Raw genomic sequence first — 23,749 nt, forward strand, 5'->3', positions numbered from 1 at the left:
CCGGTCGCAGGGGCCCGGGCAGGGGCCTCTGGCTCCCGACACTGGCCGAGAGGTGGGTGCCGGGGCGGGTCGCTGCTCAGGAAGGCGGGCGGGGACGCTGCCCGGAGGAGCCGGCGCCCCGCGCGCTGCCCCCGCCCTGCCTCCCCGTGGTCCACACCCCCTTCGGGCTCCCGAGCCGCTGGGCTGGAGTAGTTGGGGGTGCGCTCCCGCAGGCGCCGCCGGCCCCGCTTCTGCCTCTGAGTCCGAGGGCGGCAAGAGCGGGGCGCCCGCTCTGCCCGTCGCCTCCCCCTGCTCACCTGCGCCCGTTAGTGCGCTCGCCTTCAAGGCCGGTGGCCGCAGCCCGACTGGGGACAGCGGAGGGAGAGCGAGCACCTGAGGATACAGAGCTGGCACTGGACTGCCTTCCCCCCCCCCCCCCCCCAGGTGATGAGTGAGGTCGGAAGATCGGAAGATTTTAAAAGCAACCAGGGCCTCCGTATTGAATGAAGGACCCAGAGCAAAGGCATCACCATGAACACGAGCAGTAAGTGGGTCCTCCTCTCCTTTGCTATGGGAACAGGGTGGGGGCGGGAGGTGCGGGAGCCTGCGCCGGGGCTGCCTGGAAGGAGGCAGGAGGCCTGGCATCTGGGTGGACACCTGGCCCCCAGACTCCTTGGTTCTTTCTGTGCTCCCGGCAGAGGAATAGGGGTCTGGTTTTTCATAATTTTGCTAAGGTTTTATCGGCAGCGCCACTTGCCTCTGCAAGGCAGGCTGCCTGCCTCCTAGCAATGCCTGGGAAGGCCTCGGAAGCAGTAGTGTGGCCATTGTCTGACTGTGGGGGCTCTGAGGAGACCTCTCTGCGCACAGCTGGAAAGCCAGGGACAGCTCTGCTCGTCCTGGAGCTGGGAGGAGCAGGGAGGCTGGCCCTCAGAGGGTGGGCCTGGAGACGGTAAAATATCCCTCTCCCCCAGTGCCTGCGCCCCTTGGGCCCGGAGCTGGTTTCCCCACATAGGCTGTTTAGCCATGCCCAGAAGGCGAGAAAGAGACAAGCTCTTTGGCCAAGGTCTCTAATATGCCAGAGGTAACAACTGCTTTGCAGAGCCAGGACCAGACGTTTTGCTACTGGGCTGGGCCCCAGCTATTGAGAAATGCAGCCAGAAATACAAGGAGGCCCAGTCCATTTCTTGTCAATGTAGTCCCTCTAACCATGGGCACCCGTTGTGGCACCACCCTGGGTCAAGTCCCCCTTCCTGCTCCCTCATCAGCTGAGCTTGCTGGGTCATTCCAGCAGCAGGTGGGGTTCTAGAATTGGGGGATCCCTAGGAATATTCACTTCCTTGGGTCTATGACTTTCCCATCAGTCTCCTTTCTGGATCCCAGATGTCTGTAAAATGAGAGGGGTTGAATTAGAGACCCTTCTAATCTAAGAATCTACAAGTTTCTTCTAAAAAAGCTAGAGCTGAGCAGCAAGACCAGAAAAATCAGTACCTTCTGAGGCTGTGTCCAGACCAAACCCTGTTTCCTCACCTTCCCTCCATTTCCAGGCTGTTGCATGGAGGAAAGGAAACAGGGCAAAAGCCACTGAGACGGAAATGAAATATTCTTTACTATGTATTTGCATGACTTCTCTCTGCTGCCTTCCTTTGTGTGTTACATAGCTGTGCTAAGCAAGCAAGTGAGGCTGGACTCGCTTTGCCTCGTTCAGCCAAAGAATGTGCCTCTTGATTTTGCCAGCCTGGAACAGTGCTTTGGCTTCACACCAGGCTCAGGGAAAGAGCAACATTCTGTAGACCAGATCTCTTAGCGGGCCACATGTTTGCATCTGGTGCTTTCAGACAAATAACGATGTGAACAGCCAGTCGCTCCTCACTATCTGTGGCAAAAAACAGTATCTATCAGGGTCCTTTCCCACTAAATGACAGAAGAGAAAGATGGCTCATCTTTTTTTCAAGGAACTAAGAAATGAGGTAACAAGCCATCAACCCTGCCCTTTTCTCTGGAATTGTGAGGAATTCTTGTTCTGTTAGCAACATTGAGTATTCTTGAAAGAATGAAGCAGATTTTACTTTTTTTTTTTTTTTTTTTAAGAAATAACGACCAATAGAGTTGAATACTGCAGAGGTGAGGACTGACAAAAATGTCATTCCAGCCACTTTTTCTAAGTAGGGAGACTGGTGGAAAATAAACAGAATAGAGTGACTTGGGCAGCCCTGGGTGTCCCTGAAGTCCCCACAAGAGGAAGTGCTACCTGGGGCAACACTGTGGAGAGACTCGCTCAAGGCCCAGGGGCTGGGCTCCAGCATCCCTGAGGCTCCTCCCCGCCCTGAGAGCCTGCAGATGGAGAGAGTGGAAATCAGACCTCACTGGAGCAAAGGAGTGGCAGGGTCACAAGGGCATGGGAACAGGGTTGACAGGACATCTCTGGAGTGACCTGACCTAAGCAAAAATGCTCTCGCCTTTGGGATGTGACATTCTTAATTTAATCCTCATGCCTGAGGTTGAACCTGAGAATCTTCCTTAGCTTTTCTTTCACTTCCAATTACTGGGTCCTCACTCTCCACCAGCCACCTGCACAATCACCCCAAACTCTCACGCCCAACCTGTGAGATTGCATTATTACTCCAACTTTATAGGTGAAATCTTCTAAAGGCTTACAATAACTTCAAGTCATGGACTTAATAGTTGGATTATGAAAGGTTCTTGGATGCATGACATTTTGACAGTGTGGACCATCCCTAGTCCATGGTTCAAATGTCACTGCTGAAGTGGAGGCAAAGCATGAGCTTACTATTGAAGTCTAATCACTTCATCTGGAGAAGAGGAGGGAGGGGCTGTGGTCTTGGGACAGGGTGTAGGCGTTGATAGAGCGTGGTCCCTGGAATCGGGGGGTCCTGGGTTCTAGTTCTCCTTTTCCATTTATTAGCTATGTGATCTTCAGCATGGTTGTCCCATCTGCAAAATGAGAATGATGAGACCTCCCTCAGTGTGGAATGGAGATACATGTGCTGTATAAAATTCAGAATGTGGTACCTTGGGCATGGCTGGCATCATGTCAGCGACGGTGGTCAGATTGTCATCGCCACTGCAGCTGTGGTTTTGGCTGTCGCCACTGTTGACTTTATGACATTAGCGAGGATTATGACATTATGACATTACTCAACCTCTTGGACGTCATGCCTTCATCATAAACTGAGAGGAATTCCAGAAGTGAGATTTTGGGGATTAAACTGGATTATGAGAAAATGCTTTGCGAACATATGTATGTTGTTTTTATCAGTAAGAAACACATGACTCAGATGGCAAAACAGGGAGTGCTCAGTCAGCGAGTGACACCTCAGTGTACCTCTTCCTTGCTTCTGAAATCTAGCTGAGCTTCAGGATGCCACAAAAAGGGGATTTGAGAGAAAGGGGTAGTTTTGGAGATGATGGAGTCGGGCGGTGGTTCGGACCTGGCAGAATGTAACAGGTGGGGTTTGGTCCTCCGACCAGTAAGGAAGGGGAAAGAGGGAGAACGAGTTGCCAGAGGCATGAGCAGGACACCCAGGGCTCAGACCCCTGGGCTGACACTGAGGTGGATGGGACACTCCCATGGGTGAAGAGCTTCAAGGGAAAGGAAGGGAAAACAACAATCGCCTTTACCTTAGCCTCTGTTGGGAGGCTCTACCATCCAGCCTTTCCTTCCCCTGGCCTGTGTCAAACTTAATTCCAAGGATCTGTCACTTGTCTCCTGCCCTACTGAGGCAGCCCTCTTACTGGTTTCCTATCATCCACTCCAGCCCCCTCCCTTCTCTCCATCCACCTTCTACATCACACTCCGCTTAAAATGGGGATCCCACCCTCACCAGGTGGCTCGATTGGCTGGAGCATCTTCCCACGCACCAGAAGGTTGTAGGTTAGATTCCCGGTTAGGGCACTACCTAGATTGTGGGTTCAATCCCCGGTTGGGATGCGTACCAGAGGTAAATGATCAATGCGTCTCTCTCACATCGATGTTTCTCTCTCCTCTCTCTCTCTCGCTCTCTCCCAACCCTCCTTCCTCCTTCTTTAAAATTAATTTTTTAAAATATGGACCTCATTGTTCATGGCTATTAAGATGCGAGAGGAAACCCCTCAGTAAGACCCGCAGGGCCCCAAGTGGCCTGGCCCGGCCTTGCTCACAGCCCATCTCATCCACACTGCACCTCTCTCCATGCTCCCGTCCCATTTGCCTCCTTCCATTCCCTCTCAGCACCAGCTCCTGCCAACTTTGCATGTGCTGTTCCATCCTCCTGGGAAGCCCTCCCCGTGCAGCACCAGCCCCTCAGCCTATCCCCACCCCTGCAGCCTGGCTGGCCTCTCACCCTCCAGAGCTGCAGGAGCCCCTCAGCTCCCCAGCCCAGCTGCCATACCCCTCATGTATGCTCTCCACGCACCTTGGCCTTCTTCCTTCAGAGCCTTGTCTGTCATCACACACTCATCCAAGTGATCACAGGGCATTTTCCTGAACCTACACAGGGAGGAAGGAGCTGGCCCCAGATTCCTTGCTCTCACACAACCCCCAGAGCCATGAGGGCACCACACCTAAAGTGCATGTTCTTAGGGAACAATACATTTTTGGTTATTCCCTGTCAGTGTCTCCCATTCCCATGTTGGTCCCAGGATTTCCCAAAGATCTAGATCCAAAGCCAGGAAAGACTGTTGGCCCCAGAGTGCCAGAGGCCCTGAGCACCAGAGTCAATTCTGTGTTCCATAAAATGCTGTGCTCCTGACTTGGGTTGGAATTCCCAGAAATCCTGAAAGCATGGCTTTCCTGGTACAAAAGCCAACGCTCGCTCATCGCTGAGGTTGAAGCATCATGTATACCATGTACAATGGTGCCTAGAGCCATCCTCCCTCATTTCATCAGCTTCCTCCTGCCCTCGGGCTCCTTTCTGGGTCTCTATCATGGACTGGCATGTCAACAAGTTTCATTGAAGAGAGCACTGAGGGGTCATACAACACCCACAAAGATGGCATGGACTAAGCAACACCATACTGGGGCAGTAAGAACCTGAGCTTTGGGGTATGGATTCCGGAGTTCAAAGGCAAGATCTATGGTGTAGTCTGTCTGTGATCTTGGATGGAATAGATCACGTCTCTGAGCCTGAATTTTATCATGTGTAAAATGTGAGCAGTAATACCTGTGTACTGGGTTGTGAAGATTAAGTGAAATAACATGAGAAACTCATTGGCACTGGGTCTCAGAGAATGGAACTGAACCCAAAGTTGAGTTGGCCACTGAACAGAGCAAAGTTCTGCAATGACGCTATCTTAAGAGCCAAACCTTCTGGTTGAAAATTAACCTGTTTTGCTGGTATTGTAGCCAGCACTGGGTTCAGTACACAAGAAAGCCATGGCTTTCAGGAAGATTATTAACCTGTTGTTGTATAGGGCATGGATTGAAAAGGGCAATACAGGAAGTTAGGATCCTAGGTGAGAGACAACTACACTAGTTCAGAAAAAGTTTGAGGGCCAGGATTTTGATGGTTGTAAGAATATAAATAAGGGGAAAGATCCTTTAGAAAACAAAGCCTGCATGGCCCAGCACCTGATTGAGTTAAGGGTGAAGGAGAAGAGGAGTCTATCAGTTAGGGTTCTGGCAGGGAAGAGATGGGCAATTTGAAGGGAGCTAAATAGAAGGTGTCTTTGCAGGTGTGTGAGAAGGGTGTAGAGGAACAAACAGAGAAGCAAGGATGGTTCGGTACTAGGAGGCTAGAAACAGCAGCAGCCCATTACCACTCATACCACAACTGTTCCCAGGCCTGATGGGGCAAAAAATAAAAGGAACCCACAGACCCAGCAAGCTGTAGGGTAAGGCCTGCCTGATAGGAGCTATGGCCCCTGGTTCCAGAAAGGCAGCCAGCCGATGGCAACCCCAAGGAAGGAAGCAAGGGAATAAATACCCTGACCTCTCCTACAGTGCTCCCCATTGGCTCAATCCAACCAAGCGCCAGAGAGCAAGGAAGGCAGTTGATGGGCCCATCATGGTCAGTGCAGGGTAGAGAAGGGGACAGAGTGGATCTGGAGAGGCAGGGAGTTCAGAACTGAGACACACAGCACAAGAAGCATGATGACCTTCCTCTGCTGACATCACTGACCAGGTCAGGGACCCTAAGAATTCCTTGAAAAAAGATGCCATTACAAATACAAGCACATAGGATGCCCTCTAAAGAAATTCTAAATTTGCAAAACAGATAAAATAGAGATGACTGTATACTTTATAAGGGCAGAGATTAAAGAAAACAAACAAACAAACAACAAAAAACAGTGCTCCCCAAATGAAGCAGTTGTTGACAAAGGATTACTTGAGGCTAAGGGGGCTTAGGGGGCTAATGTAAGGAACAATTGAAAAACCATATAACAATATGATGACTATAACACATCTCTGCAAATCACAATGTGATTTCAAGAGTACTTGTATTGCATAAAGGAAGTGATATCAATTCTGAACTCCAGCTTTCCTATCTGGCAAGAGCTTTATCTTGCTTAGTTAACATCTGCCGTGGTGAATGGTCAACAACTGGCTAATAGCCAACATTAGCCAGATACCATTGTAAGAGAACAGAAAACAACCAGTGTATAAGCACCTTTGCCAATTAAATTGTTCTCCTGTAGTTCTTAAGAGCACAGAATGGAACTAAATAGCTGTATTCAAATTCCAGTTCTGCCCTTTACTTGCTGTGTTTTCCTTGGGCAAGTCACTTACCTCCTCTGTACCTCAGCTCCTCATCTCTAATGAAAATCACAGGGAATATAATAATAGTTCCTCTCTCATAGAGCTGTTATAAAGAATAAATAAGTTAATAGTTGTGAACTGCTTAAAACAGTGCCTGGCATATAGCAAGTATCTATAAAACAAATAAAATTAGTGTGTATCAGTTTGCTAGAGCTGCCATGACAAAGTACTGCAAAGTGGGTGGCTTAAAAAACAAAAATGTATTGTCTCAGTTCTGGAAACTGAAAGTCCGAAATCAAGGTTTCAGCAGGATTGGTCCCCTCTGAGGGCCATGGGGAAACATCTGTCCTAGGCTTCTTTCCTTGGGCCACCGGAGACTTAGTTGACCCCAGGGTGCCAGAGGTACTGAGCACCAAAGTCAGTTCTGTGTCCTTTAAATGCTGTGTTCCGCATGTGTTTGGAACTCCCAAAACTCCCAAAAGCTATGGCTTTCCTAGGCACAAACCCAGCACTGGCTCATCCTTGAGGTTGAAGCGTCATGCATACCACGTACAATGGTGCCAAGACCCATCCTCCCTCATTTCATCAGCCTCCTCCTGCCCTTGGGCCCCTTTCTTGGTCTTGTCCATTTGTCTTTTCACATTCTCTTCTCTCTGTGTGTGTCTCTGTGTCCATATTTCCCTTTTGATAAGGATACCAGTGGTATTGATTAGGGCCCACCCTAATAACCTCATTTTAACTTGCCTACCTCTGTTAAGACCCTATTTCTAAGTAAGGTCACATTCTGGGGTACTGCGGGTTAGGACTTCAAATATAAATTTGGGGGAACACAATTCTCCATAACATTGTGTTTGTTAAGTAAATGACCACTCCCAGGAGAAGACTTCGTTGTGGATTGGTTTCCCCTGAATATCAGCCATTCCCCAGGGCTAGTGTAGGGTGCTGATAGTTGATTATTAAACATGCATGTCACAGAGGTTATCTGCCTAGTTTTGATGTTTAAACCCTAATTTCACCACCTCTGAGAACCTGAAGGGAAGAGTTCACACGTAGGAGGTGCCCAGAAGGGAGGGCCTCAGTGGCTTAGTAGTCCACAGTCAGTCTGTCTGCAGAAAACACACACTCCCTACCCAGTCCTCCGTGTAGGTCATTATGCACAACTGTCACATCTCAATAGTGTGATGGAATTTACAGTCATGGCATTGGTTTCCAATCAGCCTAGTTCCTGGGAATGTCCAACATGGGGAATAAGAATGGATTGCTCATTTGTTCACTCAACAAATATTTACTGGCCCAAACTCTGCACTGGACCTGATGCTGGGCTCACAGCAGTAAACATAACACACATGCCCCGGCCTTCATGGATCAAACAGGGCCAGCTGGTGACCAGCACGATGGGATATGTTGTATCTGTCCTACACCAGGTTTTCAGTGAGTTTGAATCACCTGCGAACATTGGAAAACTGGGAAATCAAAATTAGGATTTATAGCTTCTCTTAAGGAAACAACTGGAAGGTCTTACCCCATTTTCCCTGGCCCCGTTTTCCTATGTGACAACAGTCAGTAGGATTGCCTGTTTTCAGTGGGGCGTGTAGTGGTCTCTAGTGTGCCACATTTGCCATCACTTCCGATTAAGTTGCACAAGAACAGCTTAATGTTTTTATGTTACCTTGCTGCTGTAAGCATTGGAATTTTTAAACCCCTGTATAGTAGGTGATCCATATAACATCAAACACGGAGAAGTGTATCTTCACACAGAGATGTGGAAACTGCAGCCTGTCTGTTAATTATTACAGAAGAAAGTCCTGTCCGGAGTTAGCAGTTGATGAACACTACCGTGCTATTAAACTCCTCTTGAAGTGAGCAAAACCCTACTGCGTGGCCTTATTTCCCCAGCTGAGCTATTCCCAGAAGGGAGATATCATATCCTGTTGGATACAGTTGGGCAAACAATGTCCCGCCCCATCTCCCAGAGGTCAGTTTTGTTTCCAGGGGAACCTAGTAGTGAGGGGTGAGGCGCAGCCCAAAGGAAGGAAATTCTGGATAACTGGTTCCAGTTCTGGGCATCTTTTCCAGCCCAAAGGAAGGTGCCCTGGGAGGCTGAACTGTTCCAGAGACTGTTCTAGCAGAGCGGGCATCCCTGGTCCAGCTGAGGATATCTAGTCCACAGCTCGAGCTCCATAGTAGTAAGGGCAGTTTACACACCCACCCAGCTAAGGAGTGGTTACTGAAAGGCCACACCTGGGCCCCACAGGCTACTCAAGACCTCTCCTCTGTCAAACTGGGTTCTCCTGCTCAAGAAAGGCGAGGAAGTGGTTAATGCCAACATCATTTCTTCAGCTGAGGGCAGGCTTCCTTCAGGGTAGCAAATAATTCATAGAAAGCAAAGCACAGTGCCTGGCACATAGTAGGTGCTCAAAAGATATTTGATGAATTAATTTATTCATGCAAAGCTCATTCTCTTTTTCTTTACAATAAAGACCTAGGTTCATTTTCCTGACCATCCACGAAGTTGCCCATATGGATATTCCAAGGCACTTCAACCTAAATTTTAATAAACTTAAATAAACCTACACATTAATAAACTTATTCTCTTTGAATAAAGGGGAGAAACTGCTCTAAGTTTCTGGTCCCAGTGGGTTGCTGGAGCCTCCATCTGCCCAGTCACCTGAGTTAGTGTTAGAAAGCAGCCCTGGTCTACAGTTTTTTGTTCTTCACTTCCCCACATCCAGTCCGTGTCCCTGGCTGGTCATTACTACCTCTCCAATGTGACCTGAACTTGTCCCCTCCTCAACTGCCACGACTGTCCAGTGTCGGTGACACAGGCACGGCAGCCACTGGAGCGGCGGGCCGGGTGGGGGAGGGGTGGTGGCTCTCAAGTTCAGCAGGAAGAAACGGAGCCACGCGGGCTGCGACAATGTGATCCCAGCCGCCGGGACAGGAAGAGGTGGCAGCGCCCCCGCAGAGCCCTGCCGAGGCCCAGTCTCAAGCAGCGTGCGCAGGGTGGGCAGGGGTCCAGGGGAGCGTGCCCGGGGAAGAGCGGCCAGAACAGTGGGAGGACGAACGTGCCAGGGAGAGGGCACTGAAGGAGCAGTGGGAGATGCCAGTCAGCCCCTCACGTTGGTCTGGTGTCCGCCCGAGAGTACCGGTGGTCCCTTGAGAAGTTCACATGATGCTACTGGACTGAGTCCTGCCGCACAGAAGCCTCTAGGCTCCTTCCCGAGTGTATCACCAGGCGGACAGGGGTCCAGCCAGGCTCGGCTTTGCCACCCTGTTGTTCCCAGTGCTGTGGGCTGCTGTGTTCTCCTGCCACAGCCCCGCCCCTCTCCTGGCAGAATTCCACGCTCCACTGCCTGTATCATTTCCAAAGCTTCTTCCTTGCATCTGTTTAATTTTGCGCCAAGCACAGGTCTTTCTCCATGGGCTGTTATCTCTTGCCCTCACCAGCACTAGCAGGGCCAGTGAAACAATTGCATTGCAATAGTCGAATGACACAATTGATCTATTTTAAGCACCTGAAGCACCCTCCACCAAGTGCCAGTCTTCCCACAGCAGGCTGCTCTCAGCGTGCAGGAGCAGGGGCAGCTGGAGGCCTGTGCCTGCTTTTTGAAACCTGGGGAAACGGCCCAGAGATCTGGACCCTGCCTGCCCAAGGGCGATCTAAGGCAACCATAAAATTAGATATTTTCACAGTCAGGCTATGTTGTTCTGGAAGGAGAATTGCCTATGATGCCAGGATTATATGGTACAGGAACCTCAAGTGACCGTAAATTCCTTTTTCAAAGGACAGACAGAGCCTGGGCCCATGACATGTAGGGAGAAGGGACGTGGGAGGGAGCATTTTAAGAACAAAGAGAAGCCCAACCCACATCCGAGATGCTTTAGCCTCGGATCAATTTTTTCCAGCTCCTCCTAATCAAGAGACATTGTTTCCAGCTAGCATATCTGAGCATAAGTGTTTTACATGCATTATTTTTTAATCCTTGCAACAGTCCTACGTGGGCATTGCCTGCATCCTGCATCTAAGGAAGGTCCCCATGTCATGTTGGTTCTCACCATCCTTCCCAGAACTTGCCACAGCCAGCAACCGTTTTATCCAGTAGCTTGTTGTCTTCGTTTCTGTCTCTTATCGCCTTCTGACAATAAGCCACATGATGGCTCTGTGACAGGCCTGTCTTCTTTGTTCACTGCTGAGTCCTCCAAATGCATTCCAGCGCTTGACGCAGTGATGATTGCTACCAACAGTTTACATGTGTTGAGCATTTACTGTGTACCTGGCACAGTGCTGAGCTCTTCACAGGCATAAACTCACTCGGCCCTCACAAAGTCCTAGGAGGTAGACACTAATATTATCCTCATTTTACAGAGGAGGAAGCTGAGGCTCAGAGAGGAGATCTTTGGCCCCGAATCTCACATTTAATAGGTAATGAAGCCTTGGATATAGGAAGAGATGAATTTAATGAGGAATATTTATATCCCTATTTTGCATAAAAGAGACATGAGGTTCAAAGGTGAAGTCACCTGCCCAGGGTCACGTTAGCTAGGAAGTGGTGGGGCAGGTGTTTGCAAACATGTTGATCTGACTCTGAGGCCTCCTTTCACCCCGTCCTGCTCCCTCCCTTTCACTGTCTTTCCCCATTGTACTCTGATGAAGGTCATGGGAGAGAGTGTGATTTGGGGTGGCTGCTCTTAGAGTTGCGTTGGATGTCCCAGCCCTGCTCTCCCATTCATTGGGGCAATGAAACAAATCCCTGCGCTGTGTAAGGCGACGTGCCAGGCACTGAGCGATCAGAGACGCACGGGACAGGGAGTGTGACCTCCGACCATCTCCTTCCAGCATCACCGAGGGACAGAGGAAACCCCCCTGGGTGTTGAGAGGGAAGAGTGAAGGGGAAGACAGGTCAAATGCCTTTGGAACACCTGGGGAATACTGCACGGAGAAGACCCTGAGGAAAGAGTAAGCTTCTGTTAGGGGGAGCAGAGGGAAGGCAGGGGCCTTCCAGATGGGCTCGTTCACTCATTCTCCCAGGCAAGCATCCCACAAACCCTTGTTGCACAACTTCTGCATCCTAGGCCCTTGGCTCGTGTGGAGGGCGAAATAAACAGATACAGAGTGTTTTGGGAAATGTCAGGAAGTCCTGCTTGTCTACACTCTATAGCGTATGAGTAGGTGGAAAGTGAAGAAATAAGGCTGGGGAGTTGGTGAGGATCAGATCTTTGAGAGTTTTAAATGCCAGGCTAGAGAGTATTCGTTACAGTCTATGGCCAATGGGGAGCCATGAGAGGTTTTGAGCTGAGCAGTGACCCGACCAGAGCTGTGCATTATTTAGGACCTTCTCCCCGGCAACACTTACCTGATGATCAGAGCGCCCAGAGGCAGGGAGAGGCGGGCTAAGCGGCGTGGTGTGCGTGGGCGAGGGGAGCCGTGGGCTGCAGAGAGGATGGCAGTGGTTCCGTAGCCCGCTGTGCGTTCGTGTTGGCATCACCGCTCTTACGCCCACAGGTGGACCTGTTATCTGATTCTGATTTCTGGGACTGTGCGAGCTGATACTTTGAAAACTAGGTTACTGACCAAATCTAGATGCCTAGATAGTGTATTTGATAAGCACTGGAGCTGTGGAGTCAGGCTGCCTGGGTTCAAATTCCAGCTCAGCCACTTACTAGCTGTGCGGCCTCCAGAGACTTGCTTTACCCGCAAAGCTTTCGTTTCCTCTCAAGATAGGAGTAGCAGGGGATCACTGAGAGAGGGATCGGACATAAAATGCTTAGCACGGTGCCTGGCACATAGAAAACAATAATGATTAATAGCAGTAAAGTAATAAAATACATTTGTGTTAGGAAAACACAAATTTGAATATACAAACTGATCAGCACATGGTACTGTTAGGATAGTCACCTCTTGGTCATTCTGTTGGGAGAGGGGAATGTGTATTGATAACCCAGGACTTTTGTTTAGCTAGCATTCAAGGAGCACTCATCACACATCAGACTGTATTCTAAACTTTCCATGGACTGTCTCTTTTGATCCCAGGCATGAATCAGAGGTGAAATTAATGTTGTAGAGAACATTCTTAATTGAGTAGGAAGCATGTCAGACTAGACCAGAAAAGTTTACTTTTTCTGTAAAGGGCTAGGTAGTAAATTTTTTTTAAAAATGTATCTTTATTGATTTCAGAGAGAGGAAAGGAGAGGGAGAGAGAGAGATAGAAACATCAACAACAAGAGAGTCATTGATCGGCTGCAGCCCGCACCCCGGGCATGTGCCCTGACCAGGAATCGAACCCTGATCGCCTGGATCCTAGGTCGATGCTCAATTGCTGAACCACGCCCGGCCGGGCTAGGTAGTAAATATTTTGAGCTTTGTAAACCATGCAGTCTCCGTAGCATGAAAGGAGCCCCAGACAGTGTGTCCTCAAATGGATGGGGCTGAGGTCTAATCAGAATTTACTTAGAAAAATAAAAGAGGAGAGTGATTTGGCCCATGGGCCCAAGTTTGCTGACCCCTGTGCTACATGACCTCTAAGGTCTCTTCCAACTTTGATATTCCAACGCAAAATGATGATACAGAAATGCCTCATCCTTCTCGTTTAGTTCATCTTTGCAACTACAAGGGGAGTTTACCGGAAATATAATAGAGAAGATGCGCTGGAAGTATAGACACAGAAAGGATTGCACAAAGCTGTCTCTGTTCGCTGCCTTCACATTCGGCACATCCCACAATTCACACTCTGGTGTTGAATGACTTCTTAAGTGGCCACCAAATGCCAGCTGCACAGGCTGCCCTGGGATCTGTTCAGCAGCCAGCTCCTGGGCTGCAGAGAATGACACTCAGCCCGGAGACTCTCCCAAGTGGGCAAATACAGACATTCCAGGCTAGTGCTTCAGCGCCCGAGGCAAAGCCTCCTCCTGCTTTGCTCCCCATTCTCATTTCCTACTCAAAGCCCGCATTCCCTTATAATGAAGCACAGCACTTCCCAAGTCCATGCAGTGCTAATGGGCTGTCAGTTGTGTTCTGTGCCTCCCCGGGGGGGTGGCGTATGACCTAGACTAGCTAACCAGCATTTCCTATCTACCTTAGCCACAAGGATTTGTTCATCGGTGGACATTAGACTCAAGAGAGGCCCCCCAGAGTATTTCCTGTTCAGTAGGGAGATATTGGGAAGGAGAAGTATCCATTCGAGTGAGGCTGCCGAGCTGAGATGAGGGTTGGAGAGTACTAGTTGCCATACTTGTCTAATATGTGAGAAGATGCTGCCTGAAAATAGAGAAAGCCAGATCAGATCTCTGACCTAGAGTAAAGCCCCTGCATCCAGCCAGACTTGAGGCTAGAGGCTACCTACCACCCCCAACCCCAGACCTCCTGGTTGCAAGAACCAAAAAAATTTCCTTTTTGCTTAAACTGGTTTCAGTTGGATTCTAAGGCACTTTTTTAAAGCCATTCTTCCCACTGGCACTTAGCTCTTACCATCACCCCCATTTATCGAAATCCTAACCATCTTTAGGCTAAAAGACTCTCACTCCAGCTTTCTCATATCCACCCCTGAAGTGATTTTATTTCCTCTTCTGAAGTCCCTGGCCCTTGTTTAAAACATTCTTACGCTATGGTCATTTGCTGTAAGTCAACATGGTTTATTCATGAGCATTTCCTAGCACACCTCTTGTAGAGTATGGTGTATTTGCTCCCCAGCTGCCAGCCACAGACCACTGGGGAGCCAGAGAATTATTGCTGGAGCTTAAAAATCCATGTGTGCACCAAGCCTCAGATGCATAGTCTGTCAAATGCATGGGTTTGAGGAAATTCAATATGGCAAGAAGCTACCATAACTATTACTTAAATGTAATATCAATATACAGAGGTTAACAAATAATTTCAACATGAAAAAGGAGTCTTTAAATGATCTGAGTGTGGCTACATGGATGTTTATATATGTAAAAATTTTGAGTTTTACCTTAAGATTTGTGTACTTGATTCCATGCAAGTTATGCCACAATAAAAAGTAAAAACTAAAATAAAAATAAAGGAGTCCTCATACTTGGCAAGTCTGTCCATCACTAGTCAATACACAGAAATTAATTTGAGATAGATCATAGACCTAAATAAACTAAAGCAAAAACTATACAGCTTCTAGAAGAAAATACAGGAGAGTATCTTATGACCTTGAGGGAGGCAATGACTTCTTAGAACACTTAAAGCAGCAAAAATGGGCAAGAAAATTCTAAGACACTTCACAAAAGAACATATGCAAATGATCAATGAGTACACAAAAAGTGCTCAGCGTCATTAGTCATCAGAGAAATGCAAATTAAAACCACTTTTTTACACCCACCAAAATGGCTGAAATTCCTCATACATTGTAGTGGGAATGTAAAATGGTACAACTTTGGAAAACTGAATTTCTTAACAACTCAACATACACCTACCTATGATCCAGCAACTCTTCTAGGTATTTACCCATGAGAGTAGAAAATGTGTATCTTGCAAAAAGATTTGTGCAAGAATGTTTCTGGCAGCTTAATTCATAATATCCCAAAGCTGGAAACAACCCAGATGTTCATCTATAGACAAATGAATAAACAAAGTGTGGTACTTTTACACAGTGGAATACTACTTAGCAAACAAACGAACCAGCTGTTGGTACATGCCACAGCATGAATGAATCCCAAAAGCATGCTGCGTGCAAGAAGCCAGACATAAAAGAGCACACGTACCGTATGGAGCCCTTATATAAAGCTCAGGAGCAGACAAAACGAATCAATGTGGGTGGAAATCATAACAGAGTTGGGCTCTGGTTGGGGGAGGAGTGACTGACTGCAAAAGGTGGCATTCAATTATCTGGAGTGTTGGAAATGTACCCTATCTTGATTGAGATATTGTTTGCATGGGTTTATGTATTCGTCAAAACTGATTGTAATTATAATCTATATATTTTCCTTATTCATAAATTATATATATGTATATATATCTATCTATATATATACACATATATCTATATCTGTATATCTCTATAGATAGATAGGTAGGTAGGTAGGTAGATAGATAGATAGATAGATAGATAGATAGATAGATAGATAGATAGATACTTTCCTAGGCTTAGAAACAGAAGAACTAACTCCAAATCTCAGCTCTCCTACTAACTCTGTGACATCTGCTAGTACCCTCATCAATTCAATGGACCCATCCTGTCAGCCTTGCTTACCTCGAAAGGCTGTTTCAACTATAACAACACCTGGGAAAGTGCTTGAAAAATGTTTAAGCATCATATATTTCAAGAGCCTCCTCCCCAACATATTTTGTTCAGGTCTCTCCCTGACCCTGCGACTCCAGCTACACTCACCTCCTTGAACTCACCATGTGCTTTCTAGCCTCAGGGCCCTTGCACCTGCTGTTTCTCCACCTGCACTGCTCTTGCCCCTGGTCTTTCATGGCTGTCTTCCTTGCCTTTTTTTGCAGTTTCAGCTGAAATGCTTTACTTTCAGATTTCCTGTCCCCACCCCTTATCCTATTCCTTCATTCTACTTATCACAGTTTGTAATGATCTGTTTAGTTGTTTATTTACTTACTACATATCTCTCCCAAAGGAGAGAAAACGTGTTTGTTTCATTTACCAGTGTATCCCCAGTCCTTAGCACAAGGAAATTAGCTGGTAAATATTGCCAAATAAATAACTACACCAGTGAACATGAGCTTTAGTGCATGGACTTTATCTGTTTGTGCTGACTTGGCGCTTTCTGCTTGGATCCAGGTCTTCCCTGGGCCTTGGTGGGTGCCAGAAAAGTGACACCAGGATAACGCTTATTTCACTGTAGTGTGCTCACTCAGGAAAGCTTTTTGCGTCAAGGAACTCAGGGAATCTTTAGGATATCTTGTCCTTAGGAAGGCTGGGACACCTTCCATGTGTAGCTACACTTTGTGGTCTTCCTGTTGGGCTATAGCCTGGGGTTCTGCACCTTCTCTAGGTCAAGAAGAATCTGAAGCACAAACAGGCTAACTACCTACCTAATATACAGGAGTTGTCCTTCATCTCTAGGGCCTTCCACATCCATGCCCAGCACAGGGCCCAAGAAAAGGGGAATGAACGCCTGTGTCCATATCCAACCTCCTTTTCAGCACCTTTCAGACCTCTGACCCATCTTGGGGAGCTTTTTGGCCTAATCCACTCCCTTTCTCTCCCTTTAATAATCAAACCACCTTTTTGGGAGGGTTCTGGATCTGAATGCTGTTGCTCTTACTGAGGCCGTTTGGCTCCATGGAGTCAGCCCCAGGCCAAGCAGCTGCTCCTGAGCCCAGGGTCCCTGGGCATCACCCACAGCTAATCTGCCTGCAGGAATTCTCTGAAACCTTCTGTTTTAGAACTGGAATGTGTTGGCTGACCTGGATTATTTTGACTTCTGTGACGTCAGTGCTATGGGGAAATGTTCTTTGGCAGTAGCGAAGTCCACTGAGGGTATGAACTTAGGGAATGCTCTGGTGAAAATGTAAGGGGCTTTGAAATAGGGAAAATGTGCGCCCCCCCCACTTCCTCCACAGCCAAAATTCTGCTTTCTCTCTACTTTGCTATGCCCCTTGAAATCTGGATTCTTTTCAGCAGATAATGTCAATAAGCCCTTTATGTGAGTAGGATTTGGGGCTACTGTTTCTCATCTGAGAATCTGTCCTGTGCCAATGAGTTTGGGCCTCTGGCCCACATTAATTATTGTACCAGGGTTCCTGGAGTTGACTGGTGACAGAATGCCTCTTTGGCTAGAAGAGAGGTATTCTGGTAGGATTTTTTTTTTTTTTTAAGCATTAATCTAGCTTAGAGGTTCAGAGAATGAAAATGCTTGTATGCTTCATTGATGTTTGCTCCCTCTTGTCTGAGCTCTTAGCTGGGGTTGAAAATCAAATGGTAATGAATCCCTTGGGATTTTGTGAACATATATTGGCAATAATTTTTTGCTGACATTAGTTCCAGGAAACAAAAATAATATTTTAGGATGCAGAATGGCAGGAAGTAAGTTTATTGGTGTGTGTGTGTGTGTGTGTGTGTGTGTGTGTGTGTAAGTGTAGGGAAGAAAGCTCCCTGAACTAGGTGTGAGAAGGGGTGTGTTGGCATCTGGGTGCATCTCTTCAGCTCCCTAAGCCTCAGTTTTCTCATCTATGAGACAGGAAGAATGTCATCTTGCCTGAGTCATATATTTAATGACAATCAAGTGAAACAATGAATGAAAAGGCCTTTTGAGTTGGCCTCTGTTCTGCTAGTTATTAAGTAGATGCCTTCTTCTCTTGGCTGGTCTTTGAGGGAGGAGCCAGCGTATATTTGAATTGTGTGTGTTTTAGTACTTTTGGTTGCTGACTATGTTTCTCCATTAACATTTAATATAATTCTACACAGAAATTGAGCACACAGCAAATTCAGCTTTATGTGGGTTACAGGTAAATGGCACAAGGTAGAAAGAGTCAGTTCCTTATGAATGTGGTATCCTTAGGTACAACCATCCCAATTTCAAGTATTTCATCCCGTTAGGCCATGCATCCAACCATGCATTTCAGCATCCCATTCAGAAAGTGTGGTCTCTAAAATCAAATGGTGATAAAAAGAGATGCAGAACCATGAGCTTAGGATAGAGGCTTTGCTCCTCTCTTTATGTCTGGAAGGACAGTTTGCAACCCAGACCAAAAAAGAAAGAACCCTTTCATCATGCCCATCAGAGCAGGTGACTCGTTTTGGCCGACAGGCCCGAATCTCACCCGCCAGCTCCTTTTACAATTCTCAGGTGAATGGTGCCCGTCACCAGAATCCATCAGGTCAAGTTTGGGAAGACTATCCTGCATACAGCTTGCTCAGTGCTCTGACGCTTTTCACTGCTTCTTACTTTTTACCAGTGACCAACGTGACAAAGGGAGTGGGGCATGAGCAGTCAGGACTTCTTCCTGCAGGAAGCCGTCCGCCCCAGCATGCATTTCCAGGACGGTACCACATCTGAATGTGCCAGGACCTCTGGCATGTCTGTTTTGAAGAGGGAATCTCCCAGAGTTGAGAGGGAGCAGGTGTGTTTGAGGGAAAAGGAAGCAAGCCGGTGTGGCTGTCATCTATTGCTGGTGGGGAGGCAGGTCTGCGATGATGGGGGAGGCTGGCATGGAGAAGCCATGCAGGGCCTCCCTGGCCATGACAAGGAGTCTGGCGCTGTCCCAAGAGCAAAGTGAAACCACTGAAGGGTGTTAAATGCCGCTGGAGGAGGCAGGATCAGGATTAAGCATCCCTGGATTTGCATAATCAGATTTGCATTTTGGAAGTGGCACTCTGGCTACTGTGCGCAGAATGAGTGGGAAAAGGCCAGCTAGGACCTGTTGCATTTTCTTATGCCTCCAGGCATAAGATGACAGGGCTGAGACTAGGGGTAGGTGGTACAGGACATCTTCTCCAGGGGTCCCTGGCAGCTTTTATACCCTGTGTACTATTTAAAATTATGATCTGGCATCTATATTAGTTTGCTAGGACTGCCATAACAAAATACCACTCATGGGTGGCTTAAACAACAGAAATTTATTTTATGATAGTTCTTGAGGCTACAAGTCTGAGATCAAGGTGTCAGCAGGGCTGATTTTTTCTGAGGCCTTTCTCCTTGGCTTGTGGATGGCTGTCTTCTCCCTGGGTCTTCACATGGTCTTTCCTCTGTGCATGTCTGTGTCCTGATCTCTTCTTATAAGGACAGCAGTCATATTGGATTGGAGCTCATCCTAATGTCCTCATTTTAACTTAGTCATCTCTTTAAAGACCCTGTCTCCAAATATAGTCACATTCTGATTCCCAACATAAAAGGTATTTAGATAACCTTTAGCATTTCTTTTCTTTTCTGTCCTCAGCTACAGATATGTTCTTATTGACTTTTAGTGAGAGGGAAAGGGAGGGGGGAGGGAGAGAGAGAGAGAGAAACATTAATGTGAGAGAAACACTGATCGGTTGCCTCCCATATGCACCCTGACCAGGGACTGAGACCGCAACCTAGGTGTATGCCCTGACTGAGAATCGAACCCACAATCCTTTGGTGTATGGGATGACGCTCCAACCAACTGAGCCACCTGTCCAGGGCTAGCATTTCTATTATTTGTTATTGCCCACCTCCACCCCACCCCCACACATAAACCTAGTAACCACATTACGTATAAGCAAAGTTGCATAACCATTTGATGGATTTCATTTGGGTTTTGGTCTTCCACCAGATGTTGAACTTGCCTGTGTTGTAATTTCTATTACAGTGTGGTTTAGCCACAGAAATTTCCTGTACTGGTTACTGGTTACTTCTTGGGAACAAGTCTGTTGCATTTGCCTTCCTGTGGGCTCAAGAAATACCTGTTATAGGAAACAGCTGTCAAGTTCATCCTGACCAAAAACTTAACTCCTCATTTCATCCCATGAGTGTGTCTAAATGTTTGTTTAATGCCCACAAGAATACTCCAGAGTATACAGACATGAGTAGCATCCCTGCTCGAGTAATCTACAGTCTTCCAGGAAAATAAAGCAAGCACAAAAGTGATGCTATTATAGGGTACACTATGCTCTAGGTCAGTGGCTCTCAAAATGTGGTACCCAGACCAGCTGCATTAGCATCACCTGGGAGCTCAGTCCCACTCAGACCTACTGAATCAGGAACTCTGAGGGTAGGGCCCAGCAATCTGTGTTTTGACCAGACATCCCGGGATTCTGATACATGCTCAAGTTTGAGAACCACTTCTTAGTCATGAGTACATGCACTGAGGTTTTAAAGAGAAAGGGAGCTCATATTTGGAGGGGAGTGAGGGGGAAATCTGGAAATATTTCTAGAAGTATGTTTCATGCAACATAGGCCTTGAGGAGTGGGTTGGATTTTGATGTTTATATGTAGATGATCATATTTACTACAATTGCCATCTGTATGTTTATGTATTGCTTTTGCAAAAGTAATTAACAGCCTGGACTCTTACTTGAAAGATCTGCTAGCTGTCCTTCCTTGCATTTTAACTGGCTCAGTATGAGTTGAGGCTTCCACTAACATATGCTCACTTATAGAACTGGTATTTATGGCATTTTGTTGGAGGATACTTTCCATTCAAAACATTTCTTGAATTGGAGGTGGAGATTCTACCTCTATATCCTGAGAAAAATCAGGCCAAAGAACCCTTGAATCTCATCTAGTCTAATAACCCAGCCACATAACCCCTGAACTGGCCTTGAAAGCTGGGTGGCATCAGGACACTCAGCATAGACACACACTTCCTCTGTTAGCCCAGTGAATAATTCTTTAGCACAGGAGGGCAACCCGTGTCTCAAAGGTTAATTCTGGCCCGCTGCCTATCTTTGTAAATAATGTTTTAGTGACATACAGTCATGCCCATTGATTTACATATTGCGTATGGTTGCGTTTGCACTACAATAGTACATTCTAATCCCTGCCTTAAGACTTTGTAGGAACTCTTAAATTGCAAGTGACCAAAACTCAGTTCAAGCTACTCAAGTTAAACAGGAATCTACTGGCTCCTGGACCTTTGAGTCAAGGGAGGCCTGGTGGGTAGCTCCTCCAGAGATCCAGATGGACCGTCTTCTGTATGTGTGCTGCTCTAGTCAGTATGTCTGCCGCACCCCGTTACTGAGCTCTCTTCCTGTTCACTCAATCTGATTGACTCTTCTGCCTTCACTGCCCATTTCCATTTTATTCTACCCATCCACTCTGCTAAGTTCAGATCTTTTTTCTAGTATGGGGGATCCTAAAACCATAACATGAACACTAGACTTGGCGGCGGAAGTCCTGGATTCTAGTCCTCACTATGCTCTTAAATACAGAATCATGAAATAAGATGTCAAGACACTGAAAATAAAAAAGCCCTCATTAAATATAAGGGATTACTTTTATTTTAGAATCAAAGAACATTTAAGCTGGCAAAGGCACGGAAGTTCATCTTATCCTGGTGGTCTGGGTGACAAAATGATCCATAAATGTGTTTTATTTGACTCACATAGTGTTCTTTTTATTTGTTTAATATTTGAGCCATGCTATAAAAACTGGGAGATTTTACTTTAAAATCCGGGTTTCTGGTGTCACTGAGTTCATGCCCCCACATGGCAGGAATCAGCTGAAACCACGTAGGGGCCATCCATGCTTGTTTGGCCACATGTTCCACTCCCTTCATCTTACCCCAGCCTGCTCACTCATCTGCATGACCTACCTACCCCCATAAGCACCGAGTTTGTGCTCCCTCATTTAATACAGTTATCCATCTGATTCCCAAAGAGCTGAGTCCCATCTGCTGAGCCTGGCGATCATGCAGCCCCAGCCAGCTTCCCACACGTGGGAAGCTCACTACCTAGAAAGGCAACCTGATTCATCTCTGGACAGCTCTGACTGTTGGGGAGGTTTACCCTGTATAGTCCATCCTCCTTAGCATCCCCAAATGGGTAAATGACCTGCCCCAAGCCTCCCACTGTGCTGGACGATTTGAAATCAAAGGTGTCAGTGTGGTTCTCCAAGCTAATGGCCTTTTTACCCCACCTGATGTGGGAATTTCTTTCCCATCTTTTTACCCACTCACTAACCTCCATTCCAATGTGGGGGTGGGGAGGTGCACTTTTTAAAAAAAGTCATTCAACACCAAGTTTACATTTATAAATATTCTAAAGAACAGGAATTGGCAAACTTTTTATGGAAAGGGCCAGATAGAGGCTTTACAGGTCAACTACTCAGCTCTGCTATTTTAGCATGAAAGTAGCCATAGACAACACATGAATGGGCATGGTTGTTTTCCAATAAAACTTTATTTACAAAGACAGACAGTGGACCAGGATTGATACTCCAGCAATAGTTTGCCCACCTCGCCATATAGCCGTGTAGTGGGCCAGCGGAAGAGGTGTGTCTATGCTGGGTGTCCCAGTGCCACCCATCTTGCAAGGGCCAGCTCAGATGCAGCGTTTCCATGTAGCCGGCCCTGATTCCTCTGCAGGAAGTTATCTCTATGGCATTAGGATTCCTTTATTACAAAGTTTTCAAAGTTGTTCCAGGAACCCCTGAGAATCCCTGAGACCCTTTGAGTGGTCCACAGGATCAACATTATTTTTGTAATAATCCTAAAAATTTTTTTGCTTTTTTCACTCTCACTCTGTCATGATGGTAGAGTGGGGTCTTCCGGAGGTGACGTACCGTGAAGTCATCACTCTGATGGCTAATGGAATGTGTGCATCTGGCTTCTTTTGTTTTTTAAAAATTCTCAGATATGATTTCTAATATGATAAATATCAGTAGATGCAACTCACCTAAACAAAAGCTCTTTGAGGCTCACAATAAATTTTAAGTGTGTAGAGGAGTCCTGAGACCGGACAGTTTCAGAATTGCTGCCGCTGTGCTTTTCTTATACTACAAATGCTTATGTTGTAATATGGATTTTTCAGGTAGTCCCTGCAGGAATGTCATTTTCTTGCAGACAGGAGCTATGCTAACTAGTGCGTTTTATGACTGCACGCGAATTTGCACAACGTAGTTGCATTTATTTTAAAAATGTTTGTAGTAAACCTGCTGTGGGCCAGATATTGTGCTTGGCATTAGCATGAGAGAAGTCAGCTTGATAGATATTACCCCTGCCTTCATCAAGCTTAGAGTCTAATGAAGGGAACAGAGATTCAGCAGATAATCACAACTGATTACATTAGTACATACTGAAAAGTGCAACCAAGGGACGGTAGTACCCAGGCCTGTGAGAACCAAAAACAGTAGGGGAGTCAGTGAAGGCCTTTGACCTGAGATCTGTGGGATGTAGGAGATCCATCTAAAACAGGATTTCTCAACCTTGGTGCTACTGACATCCTGGACCAGATCATTCTTTGCTAGGAGTAGGGAAGAGCTATTTTGTACATTTTAAGATGTTTAGTACCATCCCTGGCCTCTACCCACTAGTGCCAGTAACACACACACACACACACACACACACACACCAACCTTAGTTGTGACAACCAAAATGTTTCCAGGCACTGTCAAATGACCCCTAGTGGGTGGGGTCAGGGGGGTTGGGAAATTGCCCCTAGCTAAGAAGAGCTGATCAAGAAAAGGGGTGTGGCAGGAAGACCACTGGGT

The 23,749-nt window shown here is 46.9% G+C and overlaps 1 protein-coding gene across 1 annotated transcript in view; it reads left to right on the plus strand.

The window, feature by feature from the left end:
- Nucleotides 1-423: 423 nt before the first annotated feature.
- ABLIM3 (actin binding LIM protein family member 3) overlaps nt 424-23,749 on the plus strand; it is a 101,131-nt gene continuing 77,805 nt past the window's right edge. The window contains 1 exon segment of the mRNA XM_081135333.1: nt 424-523. Within this exon segment, the coding sequence (XP_080991459.1) occupies nt 511-523 (13 nt within the window). The 5' untranslated portion in view covers nt 424-510.

The sequence above is a fragment of the Miniopterus schreibersii genome, assembly GCF_964146895.1.
Source record: "Miniopterus schreibersii genome assembly, chromosome: 4".
Lineage (NCBI taxonomy): Eukaryota > Metazoa > Chordata > Mammalia > Chiroptera > Miniopteridae > Miniopterus > Miniopterus schreibersii.